The sequence below is a fragment of the Gambusia affinis genome, linkage group LG19 (genome assembly GCF_019740435.1).
Source record: "Gambusia affinis linkage group LG19, SWU_Gaff_1.0, whole genome shotgun sequence".
Lineage (NCBI taxonomy): Eukaryota > Metazoa > Chordata > Actinopteri > Cyprinodontiformes > Poeciliidae > Gambusia > Gambusia affinis.
The window spans coordinates 2,411,718-2,437,673 of record NC_057886.1 but is presented as its reverse complement, the minus strand read 5'-3'; the positions used below and the strand labels follow the sequence as shown (position 1 = coordinate 2,437,673).

Here is a 25,956-nt window from a genome sequence, read left to right as displayed (position 1 = left end):
CAGCTGAACAGACCCGAACCTTCACATCTGACACTTCGTTCCATGAAACATCCTAAACAGCAACAGTGACACCTAGAGGCGACTTTGCCTCACTGAGCTGACATACACTTTAAGAAGATTACACTGAAGAAATTCCAGTTATGTCATACATACATCATACATTTCAAAGTTCACAATAAACTGAAAACATTTCTCCAAAGATTTCTTCAGATTTTAAATATAGAACCTGCTAAGTACTTAGTCACCCAGTACTTTGGATAGGACATGAAGCAAGATGGGAATTACATTGGATTGGATACTTGCAGTGGAAAATCCTTGGTTGTAATTCCCACAGACTTTAACTTGTTTTTTTGTTTGTTTAAGAACAGAACATGATGGGGATAAAGTCTGTAGTTATTAGTTTTCCAGTCTTTCTTTTTCCTTTAACACTTTATCCAGACCTGGAAAATCCTGCGGTTCCACACTGTTCCAGAGCGCAGAGGAACCCTCAGCGCTCAGGAAAGGTTTCCTCTCACTTCCAGTTTATGTTTTGGATAATTTCTCAAAGTCCTATTAAGGTTTTGTGTTCCTATTTTGGCCCATTGGGACAACATACAGCAGATCCTCTGGGATGAACTGTTGACTTCCCTCAGGCTCCATGAATCCACTCATAAAGAAGAAAAGCCCAACAAAGAGTCTCGATTAACCAAGTAGCTATCGGAAGCATGCGGTGCTGGAGGTGAATGAGAGGCAGCACCTTCAGGCCGGAGTGCAAACACTCATCAGAACGTCACCATGCATGTAAAAAACCTTCACCTGCCTCACTTATGTTCTGCAAGGCACGATTTTAATCGCAAAAGTATTCACACCGAGTAACTTGCGAAAGCAGCAGTAACTTTGGCGAGTTACTGTCACAAACTTCAGTTTGTTTTATTTGGATGAAGGCGAGAGATGAACACAAAGGAAGAGCAGAATGGCTAGGTGGCAGGAAAATCTTTTTCCAAATAAAAATCTGAACATACTTGCAATTGTCCTCACCCCCCACTGAGTCGTTCCCTGCAGTAGCTGCTGCAATTATTTTCAGGGATGTTTCCACCACATTTGCACATAGACACAAAGCTTTTATATATATTTTTTCCCCAAATACTTTACATTTTGTTAGATTGGATGGAAAATGTTTAATTTCAAGTTTCAAGTCTTTCCACAAATAATGTTAATAGAAATTTGACTTGAAATTGGCCCTCCGTCTCTTCAAAAAGTCCTGCTCTTTCAAACAACATGGCTATTAACCCTTCAGCAACATTTTTGAGAAGTAGCTGCTGTAATGAGCTGAGCAGATGTACAGTTCCACTAAGTGCTAATTGCTGCTGGCTAGTCTGAAGGAGCCGAGTGAAAACGCCTTGGGGGCGTCGTTGTCTGAGAGGCAGAAACTCCACAGCTTGCAAACTTGCAGCTCTGAAGAGGAGCTTTGCCCTCAAAGGCGGAGCTAGATCCGCCCAGGCGTTTTGGTTGCCATGGGAGATTAAGGGATTTCTCAACCATGCATTAAAATTTCAAGGCAACCCTACAGGTACGTTTTTGACAAATAACTTTAGAGCATGATGTAAAGCTCAAAACAATGGTTTTTATATAATACTGACTTGGTCTCGGTGGTTTCTGTCTCCAGTTTCAGATGATGGATTTGAACAGAACTCTGTGAAATGTTCAAAGCTTCATGATCTGATCCTGCTCTCAACTTTCTCCCGGTCCAGCCTGCTGTTTGTTAACCAGTCCTCACGCAGACGGCACTTCTGGAGGTTTCATTTATAGGGCTGCAATTGAAGAAAACAAAAAACACTCAAGTCTTTTTTTTTTTATGCATTAAAAGATGCTGAGTATCAAATGCAGAAAGGTTCGAGTCTCGGTGATTTTGCATGACGCCGTGTGTTTCAAACCGGTCCGAAAAGTCTCTGCAAGTCTTGCCAACGCTTCATGCGCGCGCGGCTCCCGGCTCATGAAGAGGCTTATGTGCGTTTCTGCGGGGAGGAGAAGGGAGCCAGACAGGCGACAGTGAACACGGTCTTGGCTTTAGGGCACAGGCTCGGGAGCCAATGAGAAGCAGACATCCACTCCTCTCTGTCCTGCCTGGCTTGGCTCAGCTCGGCGCGCCCTGTAATTAGGAGCTCTTGCTGGGTTGGGCGCCGCCCGCCACGGTGGACAGCCTGGCTGGCTGCTGCGTCAAGGGAGTTTGGGAACGCCAGCTCCACACTGACTGAGGGCAGCAGGAGTTTAGAGCGAACGGGGCCAAATCCAAAAGCGGCCGACAAGATCGCTTTTAAAATGAACGGTCAATCGTCACCTGTCTTTGAGGAGAAGAAACCGTCTCTGCCCGGCGTGACGGGGAGCTCCATCTCCGCCAAGGACTCCCCCCCGACCCTGCCGGAGTCCTCCTCCGCCGACGCGGGCTTCTACGGCGGGCAGAGCGCGCTGCACGACTCGCAGGACTTTTACGCGGCGCAGCAGCCGTACGGAGCTCCGCACATGAACCCGTACACCTACCACCACCACCACCACTACAACCTGAACGGCATGGCGCCCAGCGGCGCGTACTCGGTGGGCAAGGCGGAATACCCGTACCCGCATGCGGCGTACAGAGATCACGGAGCCTTCGGTAGGGAGGTGCAGACGGCGCTGCAAGAAGGTGGTGAGACTAAACTTCTGCTTCATTCAACTAAATGTGCTTCAGCGAGTTTCACATAATGTTTCCCCAATCAGCTCTAGACGCGACTAAATCAAATCCATTCTTCCAAGTTGTTTCAAACGGAATATTTTTGATTAATTTCTTTAAAGATTGTTGACGGGGACTGTCATTTAACTTGTTAAATTCTTAAGTAAGAAAAAAACAAAACAAAACTTATTTTACATATTACATTAACAATGCAAAAATCAAGTTAATTTAAAAAAATGTAAATAAGTTAGTGTATAATTTTGAAAAACAAACAAAAAAAATAGTTAAATTGAACTTTTCAGTAAGTCATGTATTTTCTCCTGAGTGTCTATTACAGATTACGCTTAGTTTTTTTTTCATAGAAGCTCCAAAGTGCGCAGAGTCAGGAGTTATTTTGTTGTAGATATTTATTACTGAAGCAAAGTTAACTCTTTTTGTCTCTAAACGGAAGTGGTTTGTGATCTGCTGCTCTGTTGGCCTTGAGGTCTTCAGGAAACATTATAACCCTCTCTTAAAAAAAATAAAATAAAATCTTAATTTTTAGGTTGAATTTATCTCCGGTTTAAATCAGTGAGGTTTTATGAGATAACATGTTGTGAGGTAGCAGTACAGTTTTCACAAGGCAGGATTATTGGGTTTGACGAGAACGACCTGAAACAAGAGTTTAGCAAAATCCAGAGGAAAACGAAGAATCCACAGAGGTTTTTTGTTTTAACATATAGGTCATAAAAAGTGTTTTAAATATTCCGTAGTCAGTCTGAAATGTTTCAGTCCAGGTGTAATGAGTCTGTGTTGTTGTTTTCATGCTTGTCTTATTCTGAAAGTGGTTTTTATACCAAAAAAACTAAACTCAAACTGTGCTTTTTTCTGTTTTTCCAAATAAAATAATAGTTAAAAAAAAATCATCAATCTCAGTCACATAAAGAATCTCTAACCAATCTAGACCTTTACACATAAATCGGGCCACTGCAAGTATTTTAGATGCGGAACTAAAACAATTGGAAAACCAGTGAGATTTGCTATTTCCAGTGATCAGGCTGCTAATAGCAGTGAGACAGTTTGTTTATCACATCGTGGATTTACAGTTTGCAGCAACATATTTGCTAAGAGAAGTGGATGTGGATAACTATCAGAAACATAACTAAGCGTTTTATAAGTGCAGCAGCCATTTTGGATTTTGAACTTGAGGATGTGAGGAGACGGTCGAACTCTTCAGCATGAAATCTGACTTTTAGGGAGCATTCCTAAAACTCCATAATGTTGACTTCTGAAAATGTGTTCCAGTCATATGCAGAAGTTTTCATTCCTTTGTGCTGTGAATTAGGACAAAGGAAACTTTCTGCTCTGACTGGGTCTAAACATATAATCCAGGGATCTCCTGTGTTTAAATGTAACGCATTAACAATAAAATGCATAATAATAATCAACATGCTGTTGGAGACTCTGCCTAATTAAAATGTCACAGCAGTAGTTATCAAAGGAAATTATTTCCCATGGAGATCTGTTAAGTTTTCGGGTTTTTGTGCTGAAGTAGGTTTATAATATCACCGCGGTGACGCATTTCAACTGAAACAAGAAAGGAAGAAGCTGTTGGATTGCTACGCATTATTTAGAGTCTGCTCACAAACTGCTCATCAGATTATCTAAAAGTACAATTAAAAAAAAAAAAAACAGAAAAGAACGCCTTCACCTCTTTCAAACTGGTCATTTGGCAGCGCTTTGGAGAAATAATGAGTGACTGACTGAAAAGATACAAGGGATTTCTAAGTGTTGCAACAAAACAACTTCTGGCTAACTGTTAGCATCAAAGTTGTCGTCTGCTTACTAAGCCCTCCTGAAGGGCTATTTCCCAGTTTGTCATGGAGTTTGATCTTCTACACCGAACAGAGATCTTTTAAAAACAAAGTCTGAGAGTTATTCTATTTAATGAAAGTCATCTTGTTTCCTAAGTGTTTTCAGTTCCGTCGTGGCGTTAAGGCCATGTTAAACATGGACATTCACACAGCAGGGAAATACGACCAGAATCTTATTTTTTGTATTTTGCCCCCATATTCACAGTTTGACATTTCAAAAATAAATGTGCTTATTGGAAATGCCAATTTTGTAATTTAATAAATTTTTTTCTTTTCTAAGAACTTTTGGCTCTGGGATGAAAAGGTTTTCGGACGTATCAAAACTGGTTTATGTCACAAAACTGCAATGGGAACATCACATGCATTTTTCACATCACATAAGCCAGATGATCAACAGCCAGATGCTGCCACTGGCAGAAACTACGAAGAAGACGACGACAGGAAGTAGTAGGAGGATGACAGCGCAGCATGTTTCGTAGTTATTTATCTCATGAACAAACTCATTCATGTGTGATTTTAATCATGTTTCTGACTAGATGAAATTGCTGCAATTGCAAAATTGTGTTTTTTAACATTAGCGGAATACAAAGGTTTTTTTTTTTATATAGATTTGTAATGGAAATGCAGCTACTGATGAGACACATGCATCATAATTCTGCACCGGTAGCCAGACGACGACATCCACATGTAAACAACGGTTGAAAACTATAATTATAAAATGATGAAGTGCATCACATCCCAGTCCCACCACTCATGGCTCTGACTACGCACCAGACTTCTCTTCAGAAGTTGCAGTCAACTGCTATTAGTCCTGATATCTTTCTTTCTTCTGGTTAGAATTTTGTTGCGTTGCTGAACAACTTTTAGATCCGTCCATTAGTGATCTGTAAACAGTGTTATTTGTTTTTAATTCAGCATGCACGTTGCTTTGGGATCGTAAACCGTTCTCACGTGAGTCTGATTGTGTCGTTCAGTAGCACAAAAATGAATTTTCTTTTACTTTTGCTTTTGTCTCTGCATTTCTGGATAAAAATATCTGGATTAAGCAACGAAATCCAGAGATTAAAACTAAAACAAGCATTAATCTGTAATATCTGGTTGAGTCAGACACAAACTGTATTTTTGTTTTGGTTGCTGTGATTTATGAAACCTCTACATCATAAAAACTTCTTTGTTTTTCTCAAAGGTGCGGTTAAACTCTCATCTCACATACCAAAGTGAGCTGTCTTGTCTGTTGAGGTGAACGTTATCCAACATGGAAAAGTTTGATTGACAGCCCACCGTCCCTCTCATTGTCCACTCCATCCACATGTACAACATCTAAATAAGCCAAATTAGAGCTGCGTCGTCTGCTTGTTAGCTAATTGAGGGTTAGTAGTTGCTTGTAGTTCATTGTTGATGCTGAGAGATCCAATAATTGGAGAGAAGATGACAGGCCAAGGCTAAGACTGTTAGGTGATGTATTATATTAATTACACCATTTTATATCATTTAGTTTGTAGCCTGAGGGTTGAGGCAGAGGATGCCACAAAACTAGTTCATGTCAACCAAAGACAGACTCAACGACTTAAGCTGTAGCATTGTACAAAAATCCAAGTGTTCCTCTGAGCTGCTCCGCAGAGCATAAACTCAACTTTCCCTCCAAAAGCTGTTGTTTTTTTTTTTGTCTCTTCCTCAAGGTTTACTGGGCACCTCGGCTCACAGGAGAAAGGAAAACAAACTAGATGAACTGGTGTTGTGTTTTTGGCATTCCAGTTGGGAGTTGACTCCTGGAACTGGCCCTGGGGGACTTTGGCCCACTGCCACGGCACATCAGGTGTCATGGCATGTCAGCCAGCCTTGGCCTTTGAGTCATCCACCGTCGAAGAGTTCCTTATCACGCGAGGCTCGGGCGTCCCGCCCAAACAAATAAATAAACAAGCAACGATGCCAACGAGAAAGCCCTTCTGTGTCTCATGCCGTGTATGTTTATGCACATGGAAATCCAACGTTAGCTCGAGGTCCAACATTTTAAACTTCATTTTGACTTGACAGCATGTCGTAAAAAAAAGAAAAATAATGTTGCAGAATATTGCTGAGCATTCTGAGGTATTGTGTCATACAAAACGTTGCAGTCATAAAAGCCAAACCTCTGTCAGGATCTCTTGCTTCAAAGCGTTCGGACTGGTTTGACGTTCAGGTTTTCCTGAAGGTCTCATCTTTCACACCGGTGGTTTTTCGTTTTTTTTCCGTTTTTTTTATTTCTCTTTTAAGCGACTTTTATAGATCACATTTGAGTTTAATAAGACTATAAACTCAACTGGATCTACAAACATTCCAAAGCTTCTAATACGTGAAATACAATTTAGCAAACCACTAATTTTGACTTTAGAGAAAAGCTAAAACCCGCCTTTCAAAAAATGTTCCTGAAATGAATCTAAAGCTGAGATTTGCTCTGATTTTAGCTCACAGGATTACTTCCAGTAATCTCAGCGATTTATTACTCTACTGCCACTTTAAGGATTTCTGGAAAGTCTGCAGCAGGGGTGGGCGATATGGACTTTGAATTTTATCGCTACATTTTTGTTGTAACAATTAAGATTATGATTAAAAACTATATAATACTCCTTTTTTTCAGGTAACATTATGACTGTGAATGCGTGGCACAGAGCCACAACCATAAATACTGTTCTGGAAAAATATTCCCATTTGGAATACGCTTCAGAACGCAGCGTGATTTATAGCTGCGCAACAGAACCCAGATTTAATAATATGTTAGAGTTAAGATAATTATTGGAATGAACAGTGGAGATTATTGTGAAACTAGCATTGTTGCTAACATTTTTAGTTAACATTAATGATTGTGATTTACTAAGACAACGATAAATCAAAATCCTTCTTATGATTAGAAATTTTTTCCGATAAATGATACCCGATACGATAACTGCCCACCCTTACTCTGAAGTGTAGTATTCTTCATACATGCGGGACACTTTTCTCAATAGTTACTCTTAATATTTATATATTTCTATTTTTCAGTTGTGTGCCAATGTTTCTTTCCCTCCTGAGCCTTCAGAACATTTTTCACAAGAAAAACAAAGACGCATCATTTCACCTAGCTGCTTTTATTAGAAAGTGGAAAAAAGCAAGCATTTCTAAAATATTGCAATGTGAGTAATAATACAGGTGTAAAGGTGTTATTTATTTGCTATTATTTTAGTTCTGATGGGCAGACTCAGGAATATAGTTTTCAAGATTCAATGGCACCAGATGTTATCATGTTTGATTGCTCTGATCACCCAGAGGAAGCAGCTTTATTAGTCAGGCCGTCTGCTCAGGTAGCTTGTCAGCAGTGTTTTTAAACAGCGTTACCTCAGGGAGAGTGATGACTGTTGCTGCTGCAGTTCCCGCACCACGAACGTCTACAAGTCAGGACCAAAAGTACCTAGAAACGGCCCAAATTATCCCTCAGATCATCTTTTCTCCGACTCTAAACCGTAGCAGCGGTGTTTTGGAAAGTTTCAACATTCAGTTTGAAATCAGAAACCGTCTCATGGTGTCACGTGTGAGGGAACAGGAAGTGACGATGAGTAAAAAAAAAGCCTCTGTTCTAAGAGTGTGGCACAGGCTTGACTTGTCTTTTACTGTCTCTTGTGTAAACTTCAATTCATGAGAATATAATTATAATCTTATAAATGTCATTAACCTGACATATTAGGGATTGAGATCAGCTTCCATCAGCATATTGAAATGCTGACTTTGAGCAGGGACTTGATGCTGTCGTCTCCCGGTGAAGAGATTCTTCCCGATCAAGCAGATTGATCGTTTTAAATCGGCAGGAATTTACTGAAGAATTTGTTTTTCATGGAACATTTGCTGCTGGAATACCAGAACAAATTGGGAGTGTTCTACTCAGGCAGGCCTTCGGGCTGCTGCAAAAGTACCTATAAATCTCTGTCTCCTTCCCCCAGTTGTGGGAAACTCTGAGACCAAATTATAAGTTCACAGTGCGGGAGGAATTTCTTTGAAAGTTCTGTGCTACAGAAGCCGTGGCTATTTCTGTGCCGCAACTTCTCAACTCGGAGTCTTTGCTCCTGAGCGCTCTTATGAAAACGTTGTGTGACAAAGCAGGAGACGTAGGACTATGGTTTATATGTATTTTTTTTGTCTTTCTCCTTCTCCCCCTCACCGGTGCAGTGAAAGAGGAACCGGACCTGGAAGTCCGGATGGTCAACGGGAAACCCAAGAAGGTCCGCAAACCACGGACCATCTACTCCAGCTACCAGCTGGCCGTGCTGCAGAGGAGATTCCAGTCGGCCCAGTACCTGGCCCTGCCGGAGCGGGCCGAACTGGCTGCTCAACTGGGCCTCACCCAAACGCAGGTAAACGCTGCGAGTCAGCCGCCGTGTTCTATTCAGTTCTGTGTGGAAACAAAAGAGGCTTCCGGGGAAAACGATGCAACGACCAAACTGAAACTGCCTGGGAAGAAGTGAAGGAGTTTGATCTTTTCACAGATTATTTGTCTCATGATGTCCTGTCACAACATGGTGACAGTTTAAAAAAAATAAAAATAGCATGTATATTTTTAATACAAATATATATAAAAATCATATTTCACAGGGAGCCAGTGGAGGGACTTTAAAACTGGTGTTATGTGCTCTATCTTCCTGGTTTTAGTCAGAATGCGAGCAGCAGCATTCTGGATCAGCAGCAGCTGTTTGATTGATTTGTTGGACAGACCTGTGAAGACTCCGTTACAATAATCAATGTGACAATAATCATGGATGAGTTTCTCTAGATCTGGCTGAGACATTAGTCCTTTAATCCTGGAAATGTTCTTCAGGTGATAGAAGGCCGACTTTGTAACTGTCTTTATGTGGCTCTGAAAGTTAAGGTCAGAGTCCATCACTACTCCCAGGTTTCAGGCCTGATGGCTGGTTTTTAGTTGTAATAACTGAAGCTGTGCATTGAATCTAGATCTATAACTCTAGATCTATAACTCTAGATTGCTCTTCTTTAGGTCCAGAAATAATAACTTCAGTTTTGTTTATGTTCAACTGGAGATAGTTTTGGCACATCCACACATTTATCTGAACTGTCTAAGCATCTGTTCAGTGATTGGATGGGGTCAAAGGTCACCTGGTAACGTCGTAATGTAGAGCTGCGTGCAACACTAACGGTTTGGTCGTTTTTCACAGTGTCAGAGGATAGGAAAATATATTTAATTCATGTCATGTGTGTATAATGCTGATACATATTGGTTATTGGCTATAACAGAAGTAGTAATATCGGTTATCGTTATCGGCCCAAACTTTAATAGCATCCCTTATAAATATGAATTAAAAAAGGCACTAAACACAACTTACTTTGAGTTTTCCTATAGACTAGACTAGAGTGAAGTGTATTGGAAATATCCTTCTGATGTGTTTTGAAATATTTTCTGTCTCAGGTTAAGATCTGGTTCCAGAATCGACGCTCCAAATTCAAGAAGCTCTACAAGAACGGCGAGTTTCCGCTCGGCGACATGCCCTGTGAACATAGCCCAGACGCCAGCGACTCCATGGCCTGCAACTCTCCCCCGTCCCCGGCCGTGTGGGACAACGCCTCTGGCAACAGCAGCAACAACAACAACAACAGCAGCAACACAAACGGCAGCATCAGCGGCATAAGCAGCATCAATGACACAAACGGCGGCGGCCTCAAGAACAGCGCAATACTGGATCCCGCCAGCAGGGGTCCGTATCAGCCCCCGATCAGCTCCTCTCCTGCGTACATGGAGGACTTTACGCAGCACAACTGGTACCAGCAGCAGGGGGAGCACTTAGGCCTGGCGCAGTCAGGCCAGATACACCACACGCCGCCAACAGCGCCATCAGATGCACAGAGCATGCGAGCCATCTACTGAGCCACCAGTCTGGACGCTCAGCAGCATTGGTGCTGAAAAACCAGACCTTTTGTGTGTTTTTCTCCTCTTGAGAGGAATTTCAGCATTGCTGTAACCCCAAATAACCTGACAGAGAACAGACTCAAGCAATGACTGGTAGAAACTACAAATATATGAATCTTTCCTCCATTTCTCCCAAGTCGGACTGATATTTTTTGGGGAGATCACGTGGATTGAAGTGTTTTTGCACTGCTTAGTCTGATAATATTTTGTGAATTAGTTCTTTTTTTTTTCTATTTGAAATTTCTCCGTATTTAACGTAAAAAAACTTTTAATTATTTGGTCATTCCAACAAATTATGTTCTGGATTCGTCCTCTGTCTGTTCCCTACTGAAACAACGTGCTACTGAAACTCACTGCTGGACTTTACCAAACATAAAGACTATCAAGGTAAACCTTTTTTTTTCTATCGGTTTGAAAAAAAAAAAAGAACTCAGTACAGATTGATGGACTCGTCTTTGTGTTCAACTGACTCAAACTAAGATTTCCTTATTTATTTCTCATATATATCCTCCTGTATAGAAACACTGCAATCAAATGTAAGTACTGTCACAATGTTGAAACCTTGTGTGTTTAGGGAAAAGAGTCTCAGCTTCCAACTGAGACGGTAGCTCGGTTTCTAAATGTCAAGCAAGTTTCGAGCAAACCTTTAAAACAAAGATGAAGAAGGAAGAAACAAGTGTTTCCATTTACTGGTTTGGTGCGAATCAAAGTGTGACGTCGTCAGGCGTCGATGCTACGTATGGCTGCAGACCAGCATGGACCGGACAGCTCAGAAAAACAGGGAGAGAGTCCTCCCGTCTGCGCTGGAGGTTTGGACTGGCAGAGTTTGTTACGCTGGAACCTATTCTGCAAACGTGTCTCCATCTCCCTCTGAGTGAATTAACTCTTTTTGCCTGAAAAAACGCGAGGAAGTTATTTTGAGTTTGCTGTTTCCATCCACCGTTTCTAGAGTGATACTTCAAAAAGTGGCATTAAAAATTGTTAATGGAAAACCAACTAATTACTCAATTACTTGTATTTGCTACAAAGTAGAATAAGAGGTGGACAGTGAAACAACAACAACAAAAAAACCCCCACCAGCAACAGGTTGGGGAGGGGTTTCTGTACTCATGGTTCCTCTGTTGTTTTGTGCTTGAACATTGAACAGCACTGATCAACCCAGTCTATTTGTATTGGTGAACATCCACAACAGCAGCTTACTTTAGCATTGAAGCTCATTTTTAGCATCAGAACTCTGGGTTCCAATCGATGGGCAGACTTTGGCCGGCCCTGTTAATATCTTTTCTAACAATGATTTTGGGTATAAAGCTAAATATGTCCTCCAACTCAGTTGAGGACAAGTCCTGCTGGTGGTGACGGCCAAACGGCAGGGACTAAGTGATAACACCAAAACTGTGTTTCTAAGGGACGAATTGTTAATCAAAGGCTCATTATAACAGAATATGAGTCATTCATTCTGCCTGTCAGAAATGTCCTTTTCTGAGTCAAATTTAATTTCTTCTCGAAGCCGTCATGATATTTGGAATTTGTCCTTATCTGTCGTGCTGCCCTTCAGGGGAACTTTAAAATCTCTCACCTGACGCCTCGCCTGGTGCTCCTCGTGTCACCATCTCTCTTTCTCTGCCTCTCCATTCACTTCTCTCACCGAGAGCACATCTTAACACAAGCGGTTTGATGTTCAAACAAAAGGGGCTGGAAAGTTTTCCAACAATCGCCCAGACTTCCCCCTTCAGAGAAAAACACGAATTGGCTGGAGAAAATTATTCACAAACAGGAGAAGAGTTCTCCTGAAGGATGAGGCAAACTCTTTGCATGTAATATGGACCCGCCTGGAGCTGTGGAGACGCTCCTGTTAGCATGAGGAGAATAAATATGTTTGAGTCTTTATTATTTAAACAGACTTAAGAACAACTTGTCTTTAATTAAGTCACCTTGACTGAATTTCTAGACAAAAAAGGGAACATGAAGACAACTGCTTTCTGTGGTCACATTTAACAGTAATTTGTCCCAAAGATGCTACGCTAGCCAGTCTTTTAGCCTGTACCAAACATACTGTAAAGCATTTCATGTAAATATTATGTGAATAAATTAAACAAGGAACACATTTGCACATTGATTCATTTCCTTTAAGCCCAGAATTAAAGTTTACATATATTTACTATTTTTTGTTTTTTTGACAACACATTTCATAGTAATTCCAACTGAGGGAAAAATTCTTGAATATAGGAGTCATGTAATGGAGCTAGTAAAAATGTAACCTGTTTTGTGCTTATTCCACTTTTGACAATTCTAATTTTCTGTCAGATGCAACTTGTTTCAGCTTTCTTTAATCTCACCAATTAACAACACATTTCAGATGTCAAAGTGAAACTTCTGGTGGTTCCTGGCAATGACAACCACCAGTGAACGCAGATTAAATGGAAAATAGACAATGCAATGACAACTGAACGGTGAAAAATAAATAAATAGAGAAGCTTAAAGCTTTAGAAACAGTAGAAGTCAGAGAAAAAAAATATCTAGTGAAAAATATCTACTGCTGATCAACTTTACACTGAAAAAAAACAAACAACCAAATTCACATTTTTATATTTAAAGTGAGCAAAAACTAAAGCACTAATCCTAAAGCAAGTGGATGATTCCTTTTCATGGTGCTGCGTTAGCCGTTAGCATCTCCCCTTGACTGTTGCCACGTCTTCTCCAGTGTTTTCTTACATTTTTTAGTCTTCTTCTGTTTGGTTTCAGAGTCTTTGTGCTAGTCGTCGTCGTCGTCTTTCATCTCCCACATAAAGAAGACGACTTTTACATTATATTATTTTTTTATATTATTTTATATTATTCGACGTCGATGTTTCTTTTGTGTGGAGTATAATTTGTAGTTTTCTGGCACGAGCTCTGATTTCAGATCTCCCTTGCTGCTAAACCGGTTGTCGAAGTGCCATATTTCAATAAAAAAAAAATCTAAATCATTTTGTAGATGAAATTTTAAATAACCTTTGAGCATGCATTAATTATATTTTTCATAAAGTCCACATTAGCAATTTTGTTTAAGGACATTTCACTTTGGGATTTTTCAGTATAAGGATCATGTTGCTCACTAATAACTGATCAATCTAAAGTTTTAACCTGAATTATGACGGTCTAGAGGATTAGAGGCAGTCAATCACGAATCTGCCCAGATAATTTTAATATATTAAAATATTTTGGAATTTATATAATGGGACAAAGAGTAAAGTCTGGAAAGGCCAACGTTTTTCAGTTCTCAGTATTATATGTCCCATACTTATCCACTATTGGATATTGGCCAAATGAAATTTCAGAATTTTCTAGAATCTTCTTTAAAGTTGGTCAGCAATGATTCATCAATTGTTTAAAAACCTCTTGGACAGATAAAATAAAAATCCAGGTCAGGTTTTTTTCAACCTAAATAGAAAATTTCCGAGACACAATTTTAGGTTCACAAAGCCACCATTTCATTTATGAATAACACAGAAAGATATTTTAGTCTGTTTTTGGCACTTGGACAGGCTTAAACTAATCACTCTTTTTTGTGTGAAAACTTTATGCTATTTGTAAAAATAATAAAGACAATTCTTATTAAGGCAAGAGTTTCCCTAGAACATTGTTAAAATCCTAGTTTTTCCTTTATTATGAAAGCTGGGTCTATCAGTCACTTCTCTCAGAACAGCAATAAAATTGAGCATATTTACAAATGTCGTTTTTTTTTATTTATTGCTTTGCTTCTCTGCCCAGATATAAATCATTTTCAGCCTAAAGCAGTAATGTTTGAAAATTTACAGGAAAGCATCAACATGAGTCATGACATTTATAGAGCAGAGTTATTTTAGGACAGCAGCAGAGCTGGGAGAAGTACGCAAAAACTGTACTCAAGTAAAAGAAGAACTACTTCAATATATTTTTACTCAAGTAAAAAGAAAAAAAAAGTAGTCGTCCAAGAAATCCCTCAGGTAAGGGTGAAAATAAGTATTTGGTAAAATGTCCACTCAAGTATCTAATCAAATTAGCAATAATTTAATACTTAAAAGTTACATAACTTACAGATACATAATCAGATCACTTAATAAAATTAAGTGGAAATTTTGGTATTTCAAGAACCAAACTGACAATAGTTCATATAAGTAAAAAGAAAAGGCAAAAGGAAACTTTTCCCTTTAGTTTCTTTCAATATAAAACTTCTGAAACTTTAACAAAAACAGCAGATGTGTGTCTTTGGTGGATTTCTTTGGTTAAAACATGTTTGTCTTTCATTCAGTGGGAAGAGAATCCAGAAACTTTACTGAAGAAGGAGTAGAGATACTTCATAATAAAATTACTCCATAGTCAAAAGAAAGTTACTCAAGTAAATGTAATTAGTTACTGCCCAACTCTAGCGATTCGACACGAAAGCGCCACAACTCCAGCTGAATGTTGAAGCGTCTGGATGTGATGCAGAGCAAACAGAACCTGAGTCACATCCTGAGGAGCTTCTGCATGAGAGCGGACGTCCTGCTGTCGGTCCTGGTCCCTCATCAACTCATTTCACAGTAGAAGAACTTCAGAGGTTTTCACGAATGCAATACTGAATACCAAGACACGCATGTGAGGCGTTTACGATGTTGCAGCTCTGGTAGAACGTTTGCGTGGCGTTAGTGTGAGCAGCAGATGAACAGAGCTGGTTACGACATGCAAAACGACTGGAAGGAAAAACAAGACAAGCGACTCAGGAATATTTTTGCAGAACTTTAAAACCATCTGGTGAAATATTAGTATGTTAATTTCCAATTTTCGACTTCTGAACTGAGACATAACAGTTACCAGGGTGACATCACAATGATTTTTTTTTTTCTTACTTAACTTTGATTAACAATCCGAAATCAGTCACTTATTACGATGTATTTTATCACTAAAACACCCCATTTATTCATAACAGTGAAAATAGGCCCAGGCGACTAAAAAAGGAAATAAAAGCTGGAACCTGGCTCTAGGAGATTTCTGAAAAAATTCTGATCTGTGCTCAAGTTTATTTAAGTTGTAGATATAAAGAAATAAAATTCTAAATTCTTTTAAGTATTTTTTTTTCTGATAATTTTTTATTTAATAAAAAAAAAAGTCATGTTCTTCCTGTACTTCTGTATTTATTTCTGGATGCAGCACACACACACGCGCGCGCACGCGGACACATTCATTTACATTGACTTCTACTCATTTTCTACAGTCTTTTCGCAACCCTAACCTTCATATACCTAACCTCTAACCCAAAAACAGCTTTTCCTCTCATGGGGGCCAAGAAATGTCCCCACACAAAGCAACGGTCCCCACAATCCAACAGTGCAGACAGAAATAGGTCCCCACAAGGATATAAAAACCAGGTTCACACACACGTGCACACACACCGCAGTGTTGTGCTGACGGTGCTTTCCCGGTAAACCTGTTGGAGTGAGTCAGACAACAGAGGCAGGTTGCACCCAGCTATATATTTTACATTCACATGCAGCGTTCGTGTAAAGCAGGCTGTGGGAGGTGACGATGCTGCAGACACGCCGGAGTCAGGAGATGCTAATAACACACCGTCGACACCGACAGAGATGGGAGCCGAGCGCTTTCATGTGGGATCCAGTTGGAGAGGAGAGGAGCTTCTGTCTAGAGAAACTTGCAAACACTTGACAGGAAGAGGGTGTGACGAGGTAACATGCAGACAGACTATCTGAAATATTTCTATGCAGCTTCTTAGTCCTGATTCTTTTTCTTCTCTTTCTTGTTTTCAGAGTGAAATTGTGAAAGTGCAAATATTCGTCATTAGCCTGACTAACAAATGGAGCTAGATAATAAATATCGGTCCCTTTTTTCAAATTTTGTTTAAATTTACGTGATGGACAACATGAAGTAGTTGATGACTGGAAGAAGTCATTATAAATCATTTCTGCATAAAAAGAAGAAAGAAAGAGGAAACAACGGAACCCGTCTGGTGACTCCACTTAATATCTCCTGGCCATGACTTGTTATAATTAAATAGTTCCCATGAAATTAATAGTTCGATTTATTTTCTTCTCTTGTCACCAGACGTAAAACAAAACTTTTCTTTGAGATCCCTAAATAAAGTCCACTTCAACTTGGGATTTATCAATATTCAAATTTGGGTCAATATTGATATCCAACATTCCTGCTTTGGCCAATAACTCATATTTACTGATATTGTATGTTTTACTTACAGGGTTTCCACGTGTCCTTAAAAGGTCTCAAAAGACAAGATCTCAAAATGTTTTGAATCCATTTTTAGAATTGGTCTTAAGGTTGATCTTAAACGTTGTCATGACAAAACTATTTCATCTCATACATCCTACATGGTGTTTTGTTTTTTCTTTCAGGGGTTTTTCCAACATAAAGATTTGAGTCGAGCGACAGACATCTTCAGTGCTTGTGACTAAAGGTGGTTGAAGTACTTCTAACAAGTACTTCTAACAGCCAGCTGGTGTGCTAATGCACACCAGCTGGCTTTTTTGCATCTGTCTATCATGGGTAAGAGTAAATTTGTTGATTTTTAAACATGGTGAACGGGCACCAGTCTTAGCTATTAAAAAACTTTATTTCAGCAAAGTTGTTACTGTGGAGAGAATGGAGAACATCTGTAGATAATCTCACAAGAAGAGTCATTTCTTAGAGGACCACAGCGTTGTTGGTAGCATCTGTTGACACCAATGCCGTTGCGTCAGTAACGCGTCACTGAGCCAGGATGAAGTTGCTTTTCAGACGAAATTAGCGTATTTCACAAAACTGCAATGGCAACACCATTTTCACATCATGAGTCATGTGATGAACAGCTGGATTCCTGCTTTTAAATGACTTAATATGTGAACAAACTTATTCACATTTTCAAATTGCGTTTCTTATGCGAAGGACACACTGCATTTGCGCAATTGTACGTTTTTGGGGAGTATTAGTGGAATATTGACAAAGTTTTGAGCACAGTTGTAATGGAAACGCAGTTGGTGAAAAGTTTCTAAGACAACGCAGAGCCCTGTGCACATCATTATGTAATCATGGTTTACTGGAGCCTCTGACTGGGGAACCTGCAGCAATGTGTGCTGAGGCTCTGGGCTTCCTGTGCTGATCCCCTCAGCTTCCAGGTGTCACAGAGGAATGCATCTGAACATCACAGGAAGGCAGACAGGGAGGGCAAACAAGGACTTGTAGCAACCTGTGACTGATACTTCACAGAGAAGACAAGACATTGTGAGTTTCTACTCGTCAGCTAACACTTTTCATCGGTAGATTATATTCTCATAGCCAAAAAAAACAAATACACCAGGTGGAGTGTGAAGTTCAGGCGCTTTCACGTTTACTCTCATACGATGTGAATCAAATGTGTTTTCCTTCCTCCGGATGATGATGAAAATCATCTCGGATTCACGACGAGTGAGCCGAAGATGGACAGACAAGGTGATGACATCAGCCTCCGCAAGCAGAGCTGACAGGAAAACTCGGCAGATGGAAGAAAACCTCTGGAAGTGTCACAAAAAAACCGAGAGCTGACTTGGGTTTCCATTCCCTGCATGATCTGCATCTGTTCAGCCATGAAGGAAAAGAGACAAGAGAGACTCCAGGGCACGATGTGCCACCTAACAAGATTTAAGTAAAAATATTAAATAAAAGAAAGACCTGAGATAAGGACCTGCAAATAAATTGGTTTCATTATCGGGATGTGAGAAGAACTTAAAAAAGTAAAACAAACAAACAAGAAATACACACAAACAATCAACAAATAAAGAATGAAAATTCAAGCTTAATTTAAATTTAAACTAGTTGTTAAAAATTTAATTTTGTCATGAGGCGTCACAAAGATCAACTTTGCTAACTAAAGATGTAAAAATGAAAGTGTTTGGCCTCTTTTTATTTTTATCTGCTCAATACTAAACAAAACATGTAATATTTTATTGAACTGAACAACAAATATTAAAAACAAAGATCTTTTAACGTTGAAAATATAAGAAGAGTCTAGATGTTATTATTATTATTAGAATACAAAGTGTACAATTTCAGAAATTTTGGGGGTGATTATTTTCTTTTTTTGGTCCAGAATTATTTTGTCTCTTGTAAACATAATCTGTTTCTTTTTCTTTTTTAGCTTTTCCAAAACTGATACTGCTTCATCTGGAGGGTTTTTTTGTGTGTTTGTACGGATGGAAATGAGCATTTTGCTTAATCAGGTAAGTTAAAGTTAATGTTGTACTGTTCCTTTTGGATGAATGTGTAAACCTGATTAATAAATGAGAAATAATTTGTTTTGTACTTAATGTTATGTGAGCGCAGATTCGCTCCATTCTAGATTTTGCTGTTTCCTCCAGGTCAGCTGACAGCTCTGCCTGGGCCTGGGGCAGGATAACACCAGATGGGCCCCACACACACACACGACCTTCTGGAACTAGCAGAAAACGATTGAACAGTTACCATTTAAAGACATGATTCATCTACGTCATCACTCTCTTCTCTTCCATTATCCCATTGCCTTCCTGCTATTGTCATCCAACAGTGATATGTGTGATAGTCTGAATAAAATTGGAAATCTACATGTATTTCAAAAATAAATATTCTTTTTAATATATTTCGTAGTTCCTCATTCAATTCATTATTCAATTTATTGGTTAAAATGGTGACTCAAATTAAAATTTGGCATTTTTAAAAATTAGTTTTCCCTTCCTGCACTAAAGTGTATGAAGAAATGATGAAATGATGAAGCACATATTGTGTTATTGTGTTATTTGTAGTTACTACAGATTTAAATATTTTAAAAATCGAATGTAGTTCAGGGAAACTTGGCCTGCATGCTGCTTGTTTTATATTTTGTTTTTGTCTATTTGTGTTCACCCCCCCCCGAGTCAATACGTTGAAGAACCACATTTTATTACAGTTACAGCTGTGAAAGTCTTGTAGGGTTTGTTTCTACCAGCTTTGCATTGTCTGAAAACTCACATCTAATAGTTCAAACTGAGTCTGACTGGATTGGAGTGTCAGTGAACAGCAGTAATTAATTAAATTTTATTAAAATACTTGGAAAGTTGTGGCTGAAAGATGAGAGAATGTAAAACATTCAGAGGGACGGGAGTTCTTTAAGCACTAAATATTATATGGTTGAAGATATCTCCATCAAAACCGTATGTAAGTATTTTTTAATTTTTTTTTTTTCGCCAAGACTTGCCTCATTGATCTGTTGGGAAAAAAAAGTGTTGATGTATTTATTTATTTTTTCTGCCAAAATCGCTTTTGCCACAAAATGAAGGTGAGGATTTGATTTATTTTTCCTCTGTCTTGTTTTTTTTTTTGCTGCTTCTGCCCCTTTAGGTGGACGTTACATGGTTGCCATGGTTACCGAGCCTCTGTCAGGGTTTCATCAGTTCATTAGGACTCCAAGTTTTCCATAAAACTCTGGCGTGAACTCTCCCTGAAGCAACAGGAAGCAGCTCCTGGTGGTGGAACGAAAGAGCTTTAAACATTCCGCTGTCTGGCCCCTCTTTCTTTATTCCGTTTTTAGAAAAGTGCTTTGATCCTTAATAAAAAAAAACAAACAAAAAACATAAGTAAAACTGAAGCGATGAGCCACTAACATGATTCTTTCTTTATTAGCGTTGTGTTAGCCAGTTTATGTTGCAGTTCCTCACTGGAGAAGCAACAGCCAACTGTTGGCTTGAGAGGAAGAGGAACTTAATAAAGGCATTAAGGGATTTATCACTGAAGATACATTTCTTCATATTTACTACTGTTGCTCACGCTATAACAAGCTCGACAGAGCGCTGCTGGAACGAGCAATCGGCAGGGAAATTTCTGTTCCCTGTTGAATTTAAATGTAGGGGGATGTTCTGAACACACATGAACATGTGAGGTTAAGATGAACATGTTGGTCCAGAGCGCATGAAGAAAATCAGTATTTTGGACAAAATCACACTTCAATTTTATGTAAACTATATGTTGTAGGAGGTGGTGGGTGGGTGCCCTGCGTCTCTATGCTTCTGTTTGGCCTGGGGTCTGCTGCTCCTGCTCTGTGCAGGCCCCGGCATGTGGGCCCCAGCATGTGGGCCCCGGCAGACACCGGGGCGGCGCCTGGTGGCTGCCTGCTGTTTTTGAGGCCTTCAGGAGCCACTGCAAAAACACAAAATACTACCAAGTAGTTTTGTCTGGTTTCTATCGCAAATATCAGACAAAACGTGAAATAAGACAAAACTAACTTAAAAGTAACTTTTTAGTAAGATACAGAGGCTTATTTTAAGTAAATAATTCCTTAATATTGATTAAAAAGTACTTGTTCTGTTGGCAGATTATTTCATTTATAACAAGACCTTTTGCCCATGTTATAAGTGAATTAATCTGCCAATGGAGCTAATACTTTTTCATCAATATTGAGGAAATATTTACTTAAGACAAACTCCTATAGCTTGCTGAAAACATACTTTTAATGGTAGCTCTTTATTTGAAGGTATTTGCATAAGGCTGACATAAAACTGTCATGAACATGAAGGAGTCTTCATGAATGTTTATGACTGTTTTCATGAACTATCATTTGGTAAGTAATGACACATTTAATGCAAAGTTGACTCTATTAATGAACTTTTAATGTCAGTTTAATTGCAACTTTTCATTAAAATGCAGTTATTTGCCAACTAATGCTAAGTTGATACTTTTAATACACTTTAAATGCATTTTTAACGTATATTTACTTGAAACGTGTCGTTATTTACCGACTGACACTTCATGGCAACAGTCATAAACATTCATAAAAACTCCTTCATGTTCACAGATGTTATGTCAGTCTCATGTACACCCCTTCAAATAAAGTGCTCAAATAAAATGAAGACATGAATTTTGTCTTAATTCATGTGTATGAAGATATTTGCAACTAGTCAAAAACTAATTGGTAAGACTGAATGTTTTTGCAGTGCAGTTCTTTGCCCTTGACCGTTCTTCCCACTGCTGTTCTCCCTCACTCTCTCACTGGCTGCGTTTCCATCACAAATTTGTGCAAAATTAGACATTTGGCAATTGTGGCGACTCCCTTAAATACGAAACCCAATGAACATCACAACGAGTGTAAAATATGTTTGTTCTCACAATGAGTCGTTGATCATCATCCTCCGACGACTTCCTGTTGCCTTCTTGGTGTCATCGTCTGGTTGTTTATCACGTGACTCGTGTGATGCGATGGTTTTGTGAAATAAGACAATTTCAATGAGCCTGACGACAAAAAAAAAAACACACACCTCATCCTCGCGGCAAAATGAGTTTTACTTTGTTTTTATTTTATTTTTTTTTTAATTGCCACGTTTCCTTTCAGTTAGTTTTATTTTCGAGAATATCAAATTGGTCAATGGAGCCAATTCATATTTTCATTTTCGTCTAGATTGTAATTCCTTATGTAATTTGTGCTGTCCTGTCATCATGCAGCAGTCCAGCCTTTTGAAACTTGCCGTTTAGGCCGCGGTGTTCAAAGCATGTTAACAAAGTGACTTATTGTCTGGAAGTTACAGCAACCTTTTCCCCAGGATAAATGAAATCGTCTTTTTAAGATGGCAGATTGCAATACTTCAGTGACTTTTGCGTGGTAGCCTAATAAGCTGAATAATAAAAATAAGTGTGATTAAAAAAATAATAATAATAAAAACACAGTATATGTGTAGTAAAAACAAACAGCTCCCATAAGGGAGCCTTGAGGAACTCTGCTAGTGAGCAGTGTTTTAGATTTTGCACTTGGTGAAATGCAATGTTTCAATTGTTGACTGTGTGTTCTGTTGTATTTTTGTGTTTTTATGATGTAAAGCACTTTGAACTGCCTTGTTGCTGAAATGTGTAATGAAACAAACTCGACTGATTGATTTATTGCTAGTTTTAGTTTATTATGAATTGTGGCATTCAGTTGATTCTGTTTCTGAAGAACAGTCTGGAGATAGATCTGTCTCAGATAGAAGATCTCTGTCTTCCACAGAAATATCAAAAGGGATTAATGTGGCAGAATAATTATCTATTTTCTTGTTCATAAACAAAATAACTAAATAAAATCTTTCCAGTTTTGAAATAATTCATGTTTTTTGTTTATGCTCTCTGAGGACACTAAAATGTTTTTGCATTTATTTTTTTCTGTTATTAGTTATCGGCACCGGAGAAAAGTGACTTTCTGCTGTTTGCTGAACCAACTGGGATTTGAACACGTGACGTCTTTTCCTAATAAATTTTTAAAGATATTTGCATATTTCACTTTTGCTGGGCTCAAAGTACCTTAGAAGAAAACGATCAGTCGTAACTTCATACTCCCTGTATGACGAGCGCTGGATCCGATTTTATGATCGCGTCGGCCTTATGAAGACGTTGTTATTGTTTCCTGATCAGGTGTTGGATGTCGCTCTGAGGAAGGAGATCCAACAGGAAGCAAACATTAAAAATCCATCAAGGAAGACAACGGTGTATTTATCACTTGTGCATGTGGAGCACAACTGTTAGAGGAATCTGAACAAGCAGCCAGCAGTCGCTAACCTCGCCCTGGTGAGGAGGTTGGTTTTGTCAGATGACAGACTTCCTTGTTCTTTTCAGCAAAAGGCCTCGAGTACATTAGTGGGTTGTCTTGCTCGAACCAATCAAGAACCTCAACCCTCAGACCTCAGCTGAACCTCAACCCAGAAGAAAAACTCTCAATTTACTGAGATCTCCTCAGAATGTCTTGATGGTGTTGAAGTTAGGAAAGGGATTTTTGGCCCTTCCAAATCCAATACCTGCGCTCCACTGATCAATTCACCCGCACAAGTTGGAATTATGAAATTTTGCTCAATGGAAACATGGCCATTTTGTAAAAACTCCAGTTTTATGCTTAAATGTTTTTGTGCTAGGATAAAGTGTGTTTTGCAAAACTGCAACAGAAACCGTTTCCTTCAAACTAAAGGGTGATTTATCGTATTTCAGTCGGTGTGCCCTATTTTTTTTTTTTTAAACAATACTTTAGAGAAAATCGAAAAATGAAAAAACAAGAAAATTTTTAAATAAAAAGTAAAAGTTTGTGATATATATCTTCAGGGGGGAAACTCACCCTTCAACACATCACTGTGGAAATCTCTGATCTTCATTGAAGACAAGAAGTGATTAAAGTGAGTGAGTTAACATGTTCACATAACTAAGATAAGATAACTAAGACAACTGGAGAAGATTTTAATCAAGATATTCAGCTGAAACTCAGGAATACATCTGGACCCAAAGTGGAGCCCTGAGGAACTCCACTGGATGTTTGGATCCACAGCTGCTGTGAAGGCTTTCTATCAGCAAGGTACCTTGAATAACTCATTACACGTCCATCTAGGGTTCGTACAGATGTGATCAGTGTCAAAGGTCGTTGGTTTTATCAATCATAATCCTGCATTCATTTTCTGTGTTGTTTTTGGTTGTCCTGGGAAAGGACTAAAAACTAAGGTTGAAACGATTAGTCAGAGAAAATACGACGGTCAAAAATAATCGTTAACTAATTTAGTATGCAGTGAAAAAAAGGACAGTTACTGAAAGAACAAATTCAGAATGTAGCTCAAAACAGAACAAGATATACAAATTTTACATTTAAGATAAAAAGCAACTTCAATTTGTAAATATGAGCAAAGGAGTAACTTTTATTCATATGACGTTAAATTGCTCACAGCACCGTTGGTCGGTTTAGCCACTGCTGCATTATTCTACACTCACTTAAATATGTAAAAAATAAAAAAATAAAAATATCCGAATAGTTACATGTTTTTTTTTTTCCTCTACAAAATATTACAAAAATTAGAATGACAAAAAAAAAAACCCTGATAACCTATTTGTCTCTGCAGTAATAATTGAGCAGAGCGGTAAGCAGTGAAAGGATTACCCTTCAGTAATCCAGATGGATGCAGGAGCTTCCAGGGCTTCTTCCCAAGGAGGGAAGATATTCCACTAACTCCACTAACAATTACAGATAATTAGGCCGTCAGAGCGAAAGCTTTATTTAACAAGCTGTATCCTAAATTACCTTTAATTGAGGCGGTCATTTAAAAAAAAGAAAAAAAAGAAAAAAAAATCATTGGTGGTGTCTGACGAGTCTTTTTGCGTTTCCAGATGTTTGCCTGGGTGCAGAGACGTGACCTCCGTCTCCTGATTTATGGCTTCAGACAAAAGTGCCTCAGGCCACCGGAGAACCAACAGAGCTAACTAACACTGAGGAACCAAATGTTTTTAATATCTGCATCAAATGCTTCTATGTGTAAAAGAGGATTTGTGTCCACTGTTTGAAATAAGTTAATAATAAGTTAAACTGGAGCAGATCACAAATTTCGGCTACTTTACTGTCATCTGATTGAACATTGTCGGATTTCTATTGAGGTTTAAACTTTTCACCTTTACCTTTTGTGTAAACAAAACGTGCTTTATTTGAGTTTTTTTTTTTATTTGTTTATTTTTGCAAAATTTGAACCAGGTGAAACTTAAAATGCCTCTGGAGGAGGGCTGGGTGGAACAGATTTACAGAGAAAACTGTTTTTATCTCGTTTTCAAAATGCATAAATAGTTTTGCGGCACTTTGACTTAATTACTGCGCTGAATGTGTTGCTCTTTCAGCAAATGACTTTTTCTTTTTTTTAGCCGGTTGTACACCACAGTTTACCATTAATCGATCGCAATAATCAGTTCAGCATGATTAATACGATTAATGGATAATAAAAACCTCACATTTTCATTCATAACTCAATATATCATTCAGTTTTCCAACATGTGTAAGCAATCATGCATTTTTTCAAAGGATTTCAAATGTTTCATCTTCATTATCTCATAATGTAATGCAGCTTTCAGATGATTTTACTGTAAACAGCGGCACAATAATTGAAAGAGTAACAAAACATTATTTTGAGAAAATGCCTTTACATTTTGGACACAAACCTCAGTCTGACTGAACTATGATGAAATGTTCTTTGACTGGTGGAAGTAGGCAGCAGGGCAAACAAGTTCAGGTTAGAATTCAAGGTTGGTTGAAGCTACAGGAGCGATTTTTTATTATTATTTCAAAGGCTGGAGAACGACTTCCACTGAACGTCACAAACATATGACTGGAAACACGGAGAGAGAATCTGTGTCTGATAGGACATTGTTAAAGTTCCATGCAGGATGAAAGGGAAAAACAAAGATTCTTCCCAAACAAAACAGTAAATTGTCATTAAATAGTCTATTTTCCAGCTGGATACTCTCCATAAAACATTAGAATACAGAGTCAGAATGTTGGATGTTAGGAGATCACAGTAATGTTCAGTAAATTAGAATATATAGAATGTTTTATTGTAAGTTTTATAATCTATTTTCGTCTCTGTAGCACTTTGAGATTTCTTTGAAATATAAGGTGCGTTACAAATAAAATGTATTATTATTATTATTATTAATATACTTTCTGCTGAGACTTTTTTGTCATCTCAAATGCACCTTTTATTTCTGTAATATAAAATGCTTTCTTGATTGGTTTTACTGTAATG

General features: G+C 38.6%; 1 protein-coding gene across 2 annotated transcripts; it reads left to right on the top strand.

Moving 5' to 3' along the window:
* Positions 1-1,952: 1,952 nt before the first annotated feature.
* LOC122821346 (homeobox protein Dlx3b-like) lies at positions 1,953-12,586 on the top strand. Of its 2 annotated transcripts, none has more exons than XM_044099171.1 (3): positions 1,953-2,659; positions 8,716-8,900; positions 9,968-12,586. In XM_044099171.1, exons 1-3 carry the CDS (start codon positions 2,299-2,301, stop codon positions 10,421-10,423), a joined length of 1,002 nt encoding a protein of 333 aa, XP_043955106.1. In that variant the 5' UTR covers positions 1,953-2,298; the 3' UTR covers positions 10,424-12,586. The 2 variants fall into 2 exon arrangements, with proteins under 2 accessions (XP_043955106.1, XP_043955105.1); XM_044099170.1 differs by having other exon boundaries at positions 1,953-2,662.
* Positions 12,587-25,956: the final 13,370 nt, after the last annotated feature.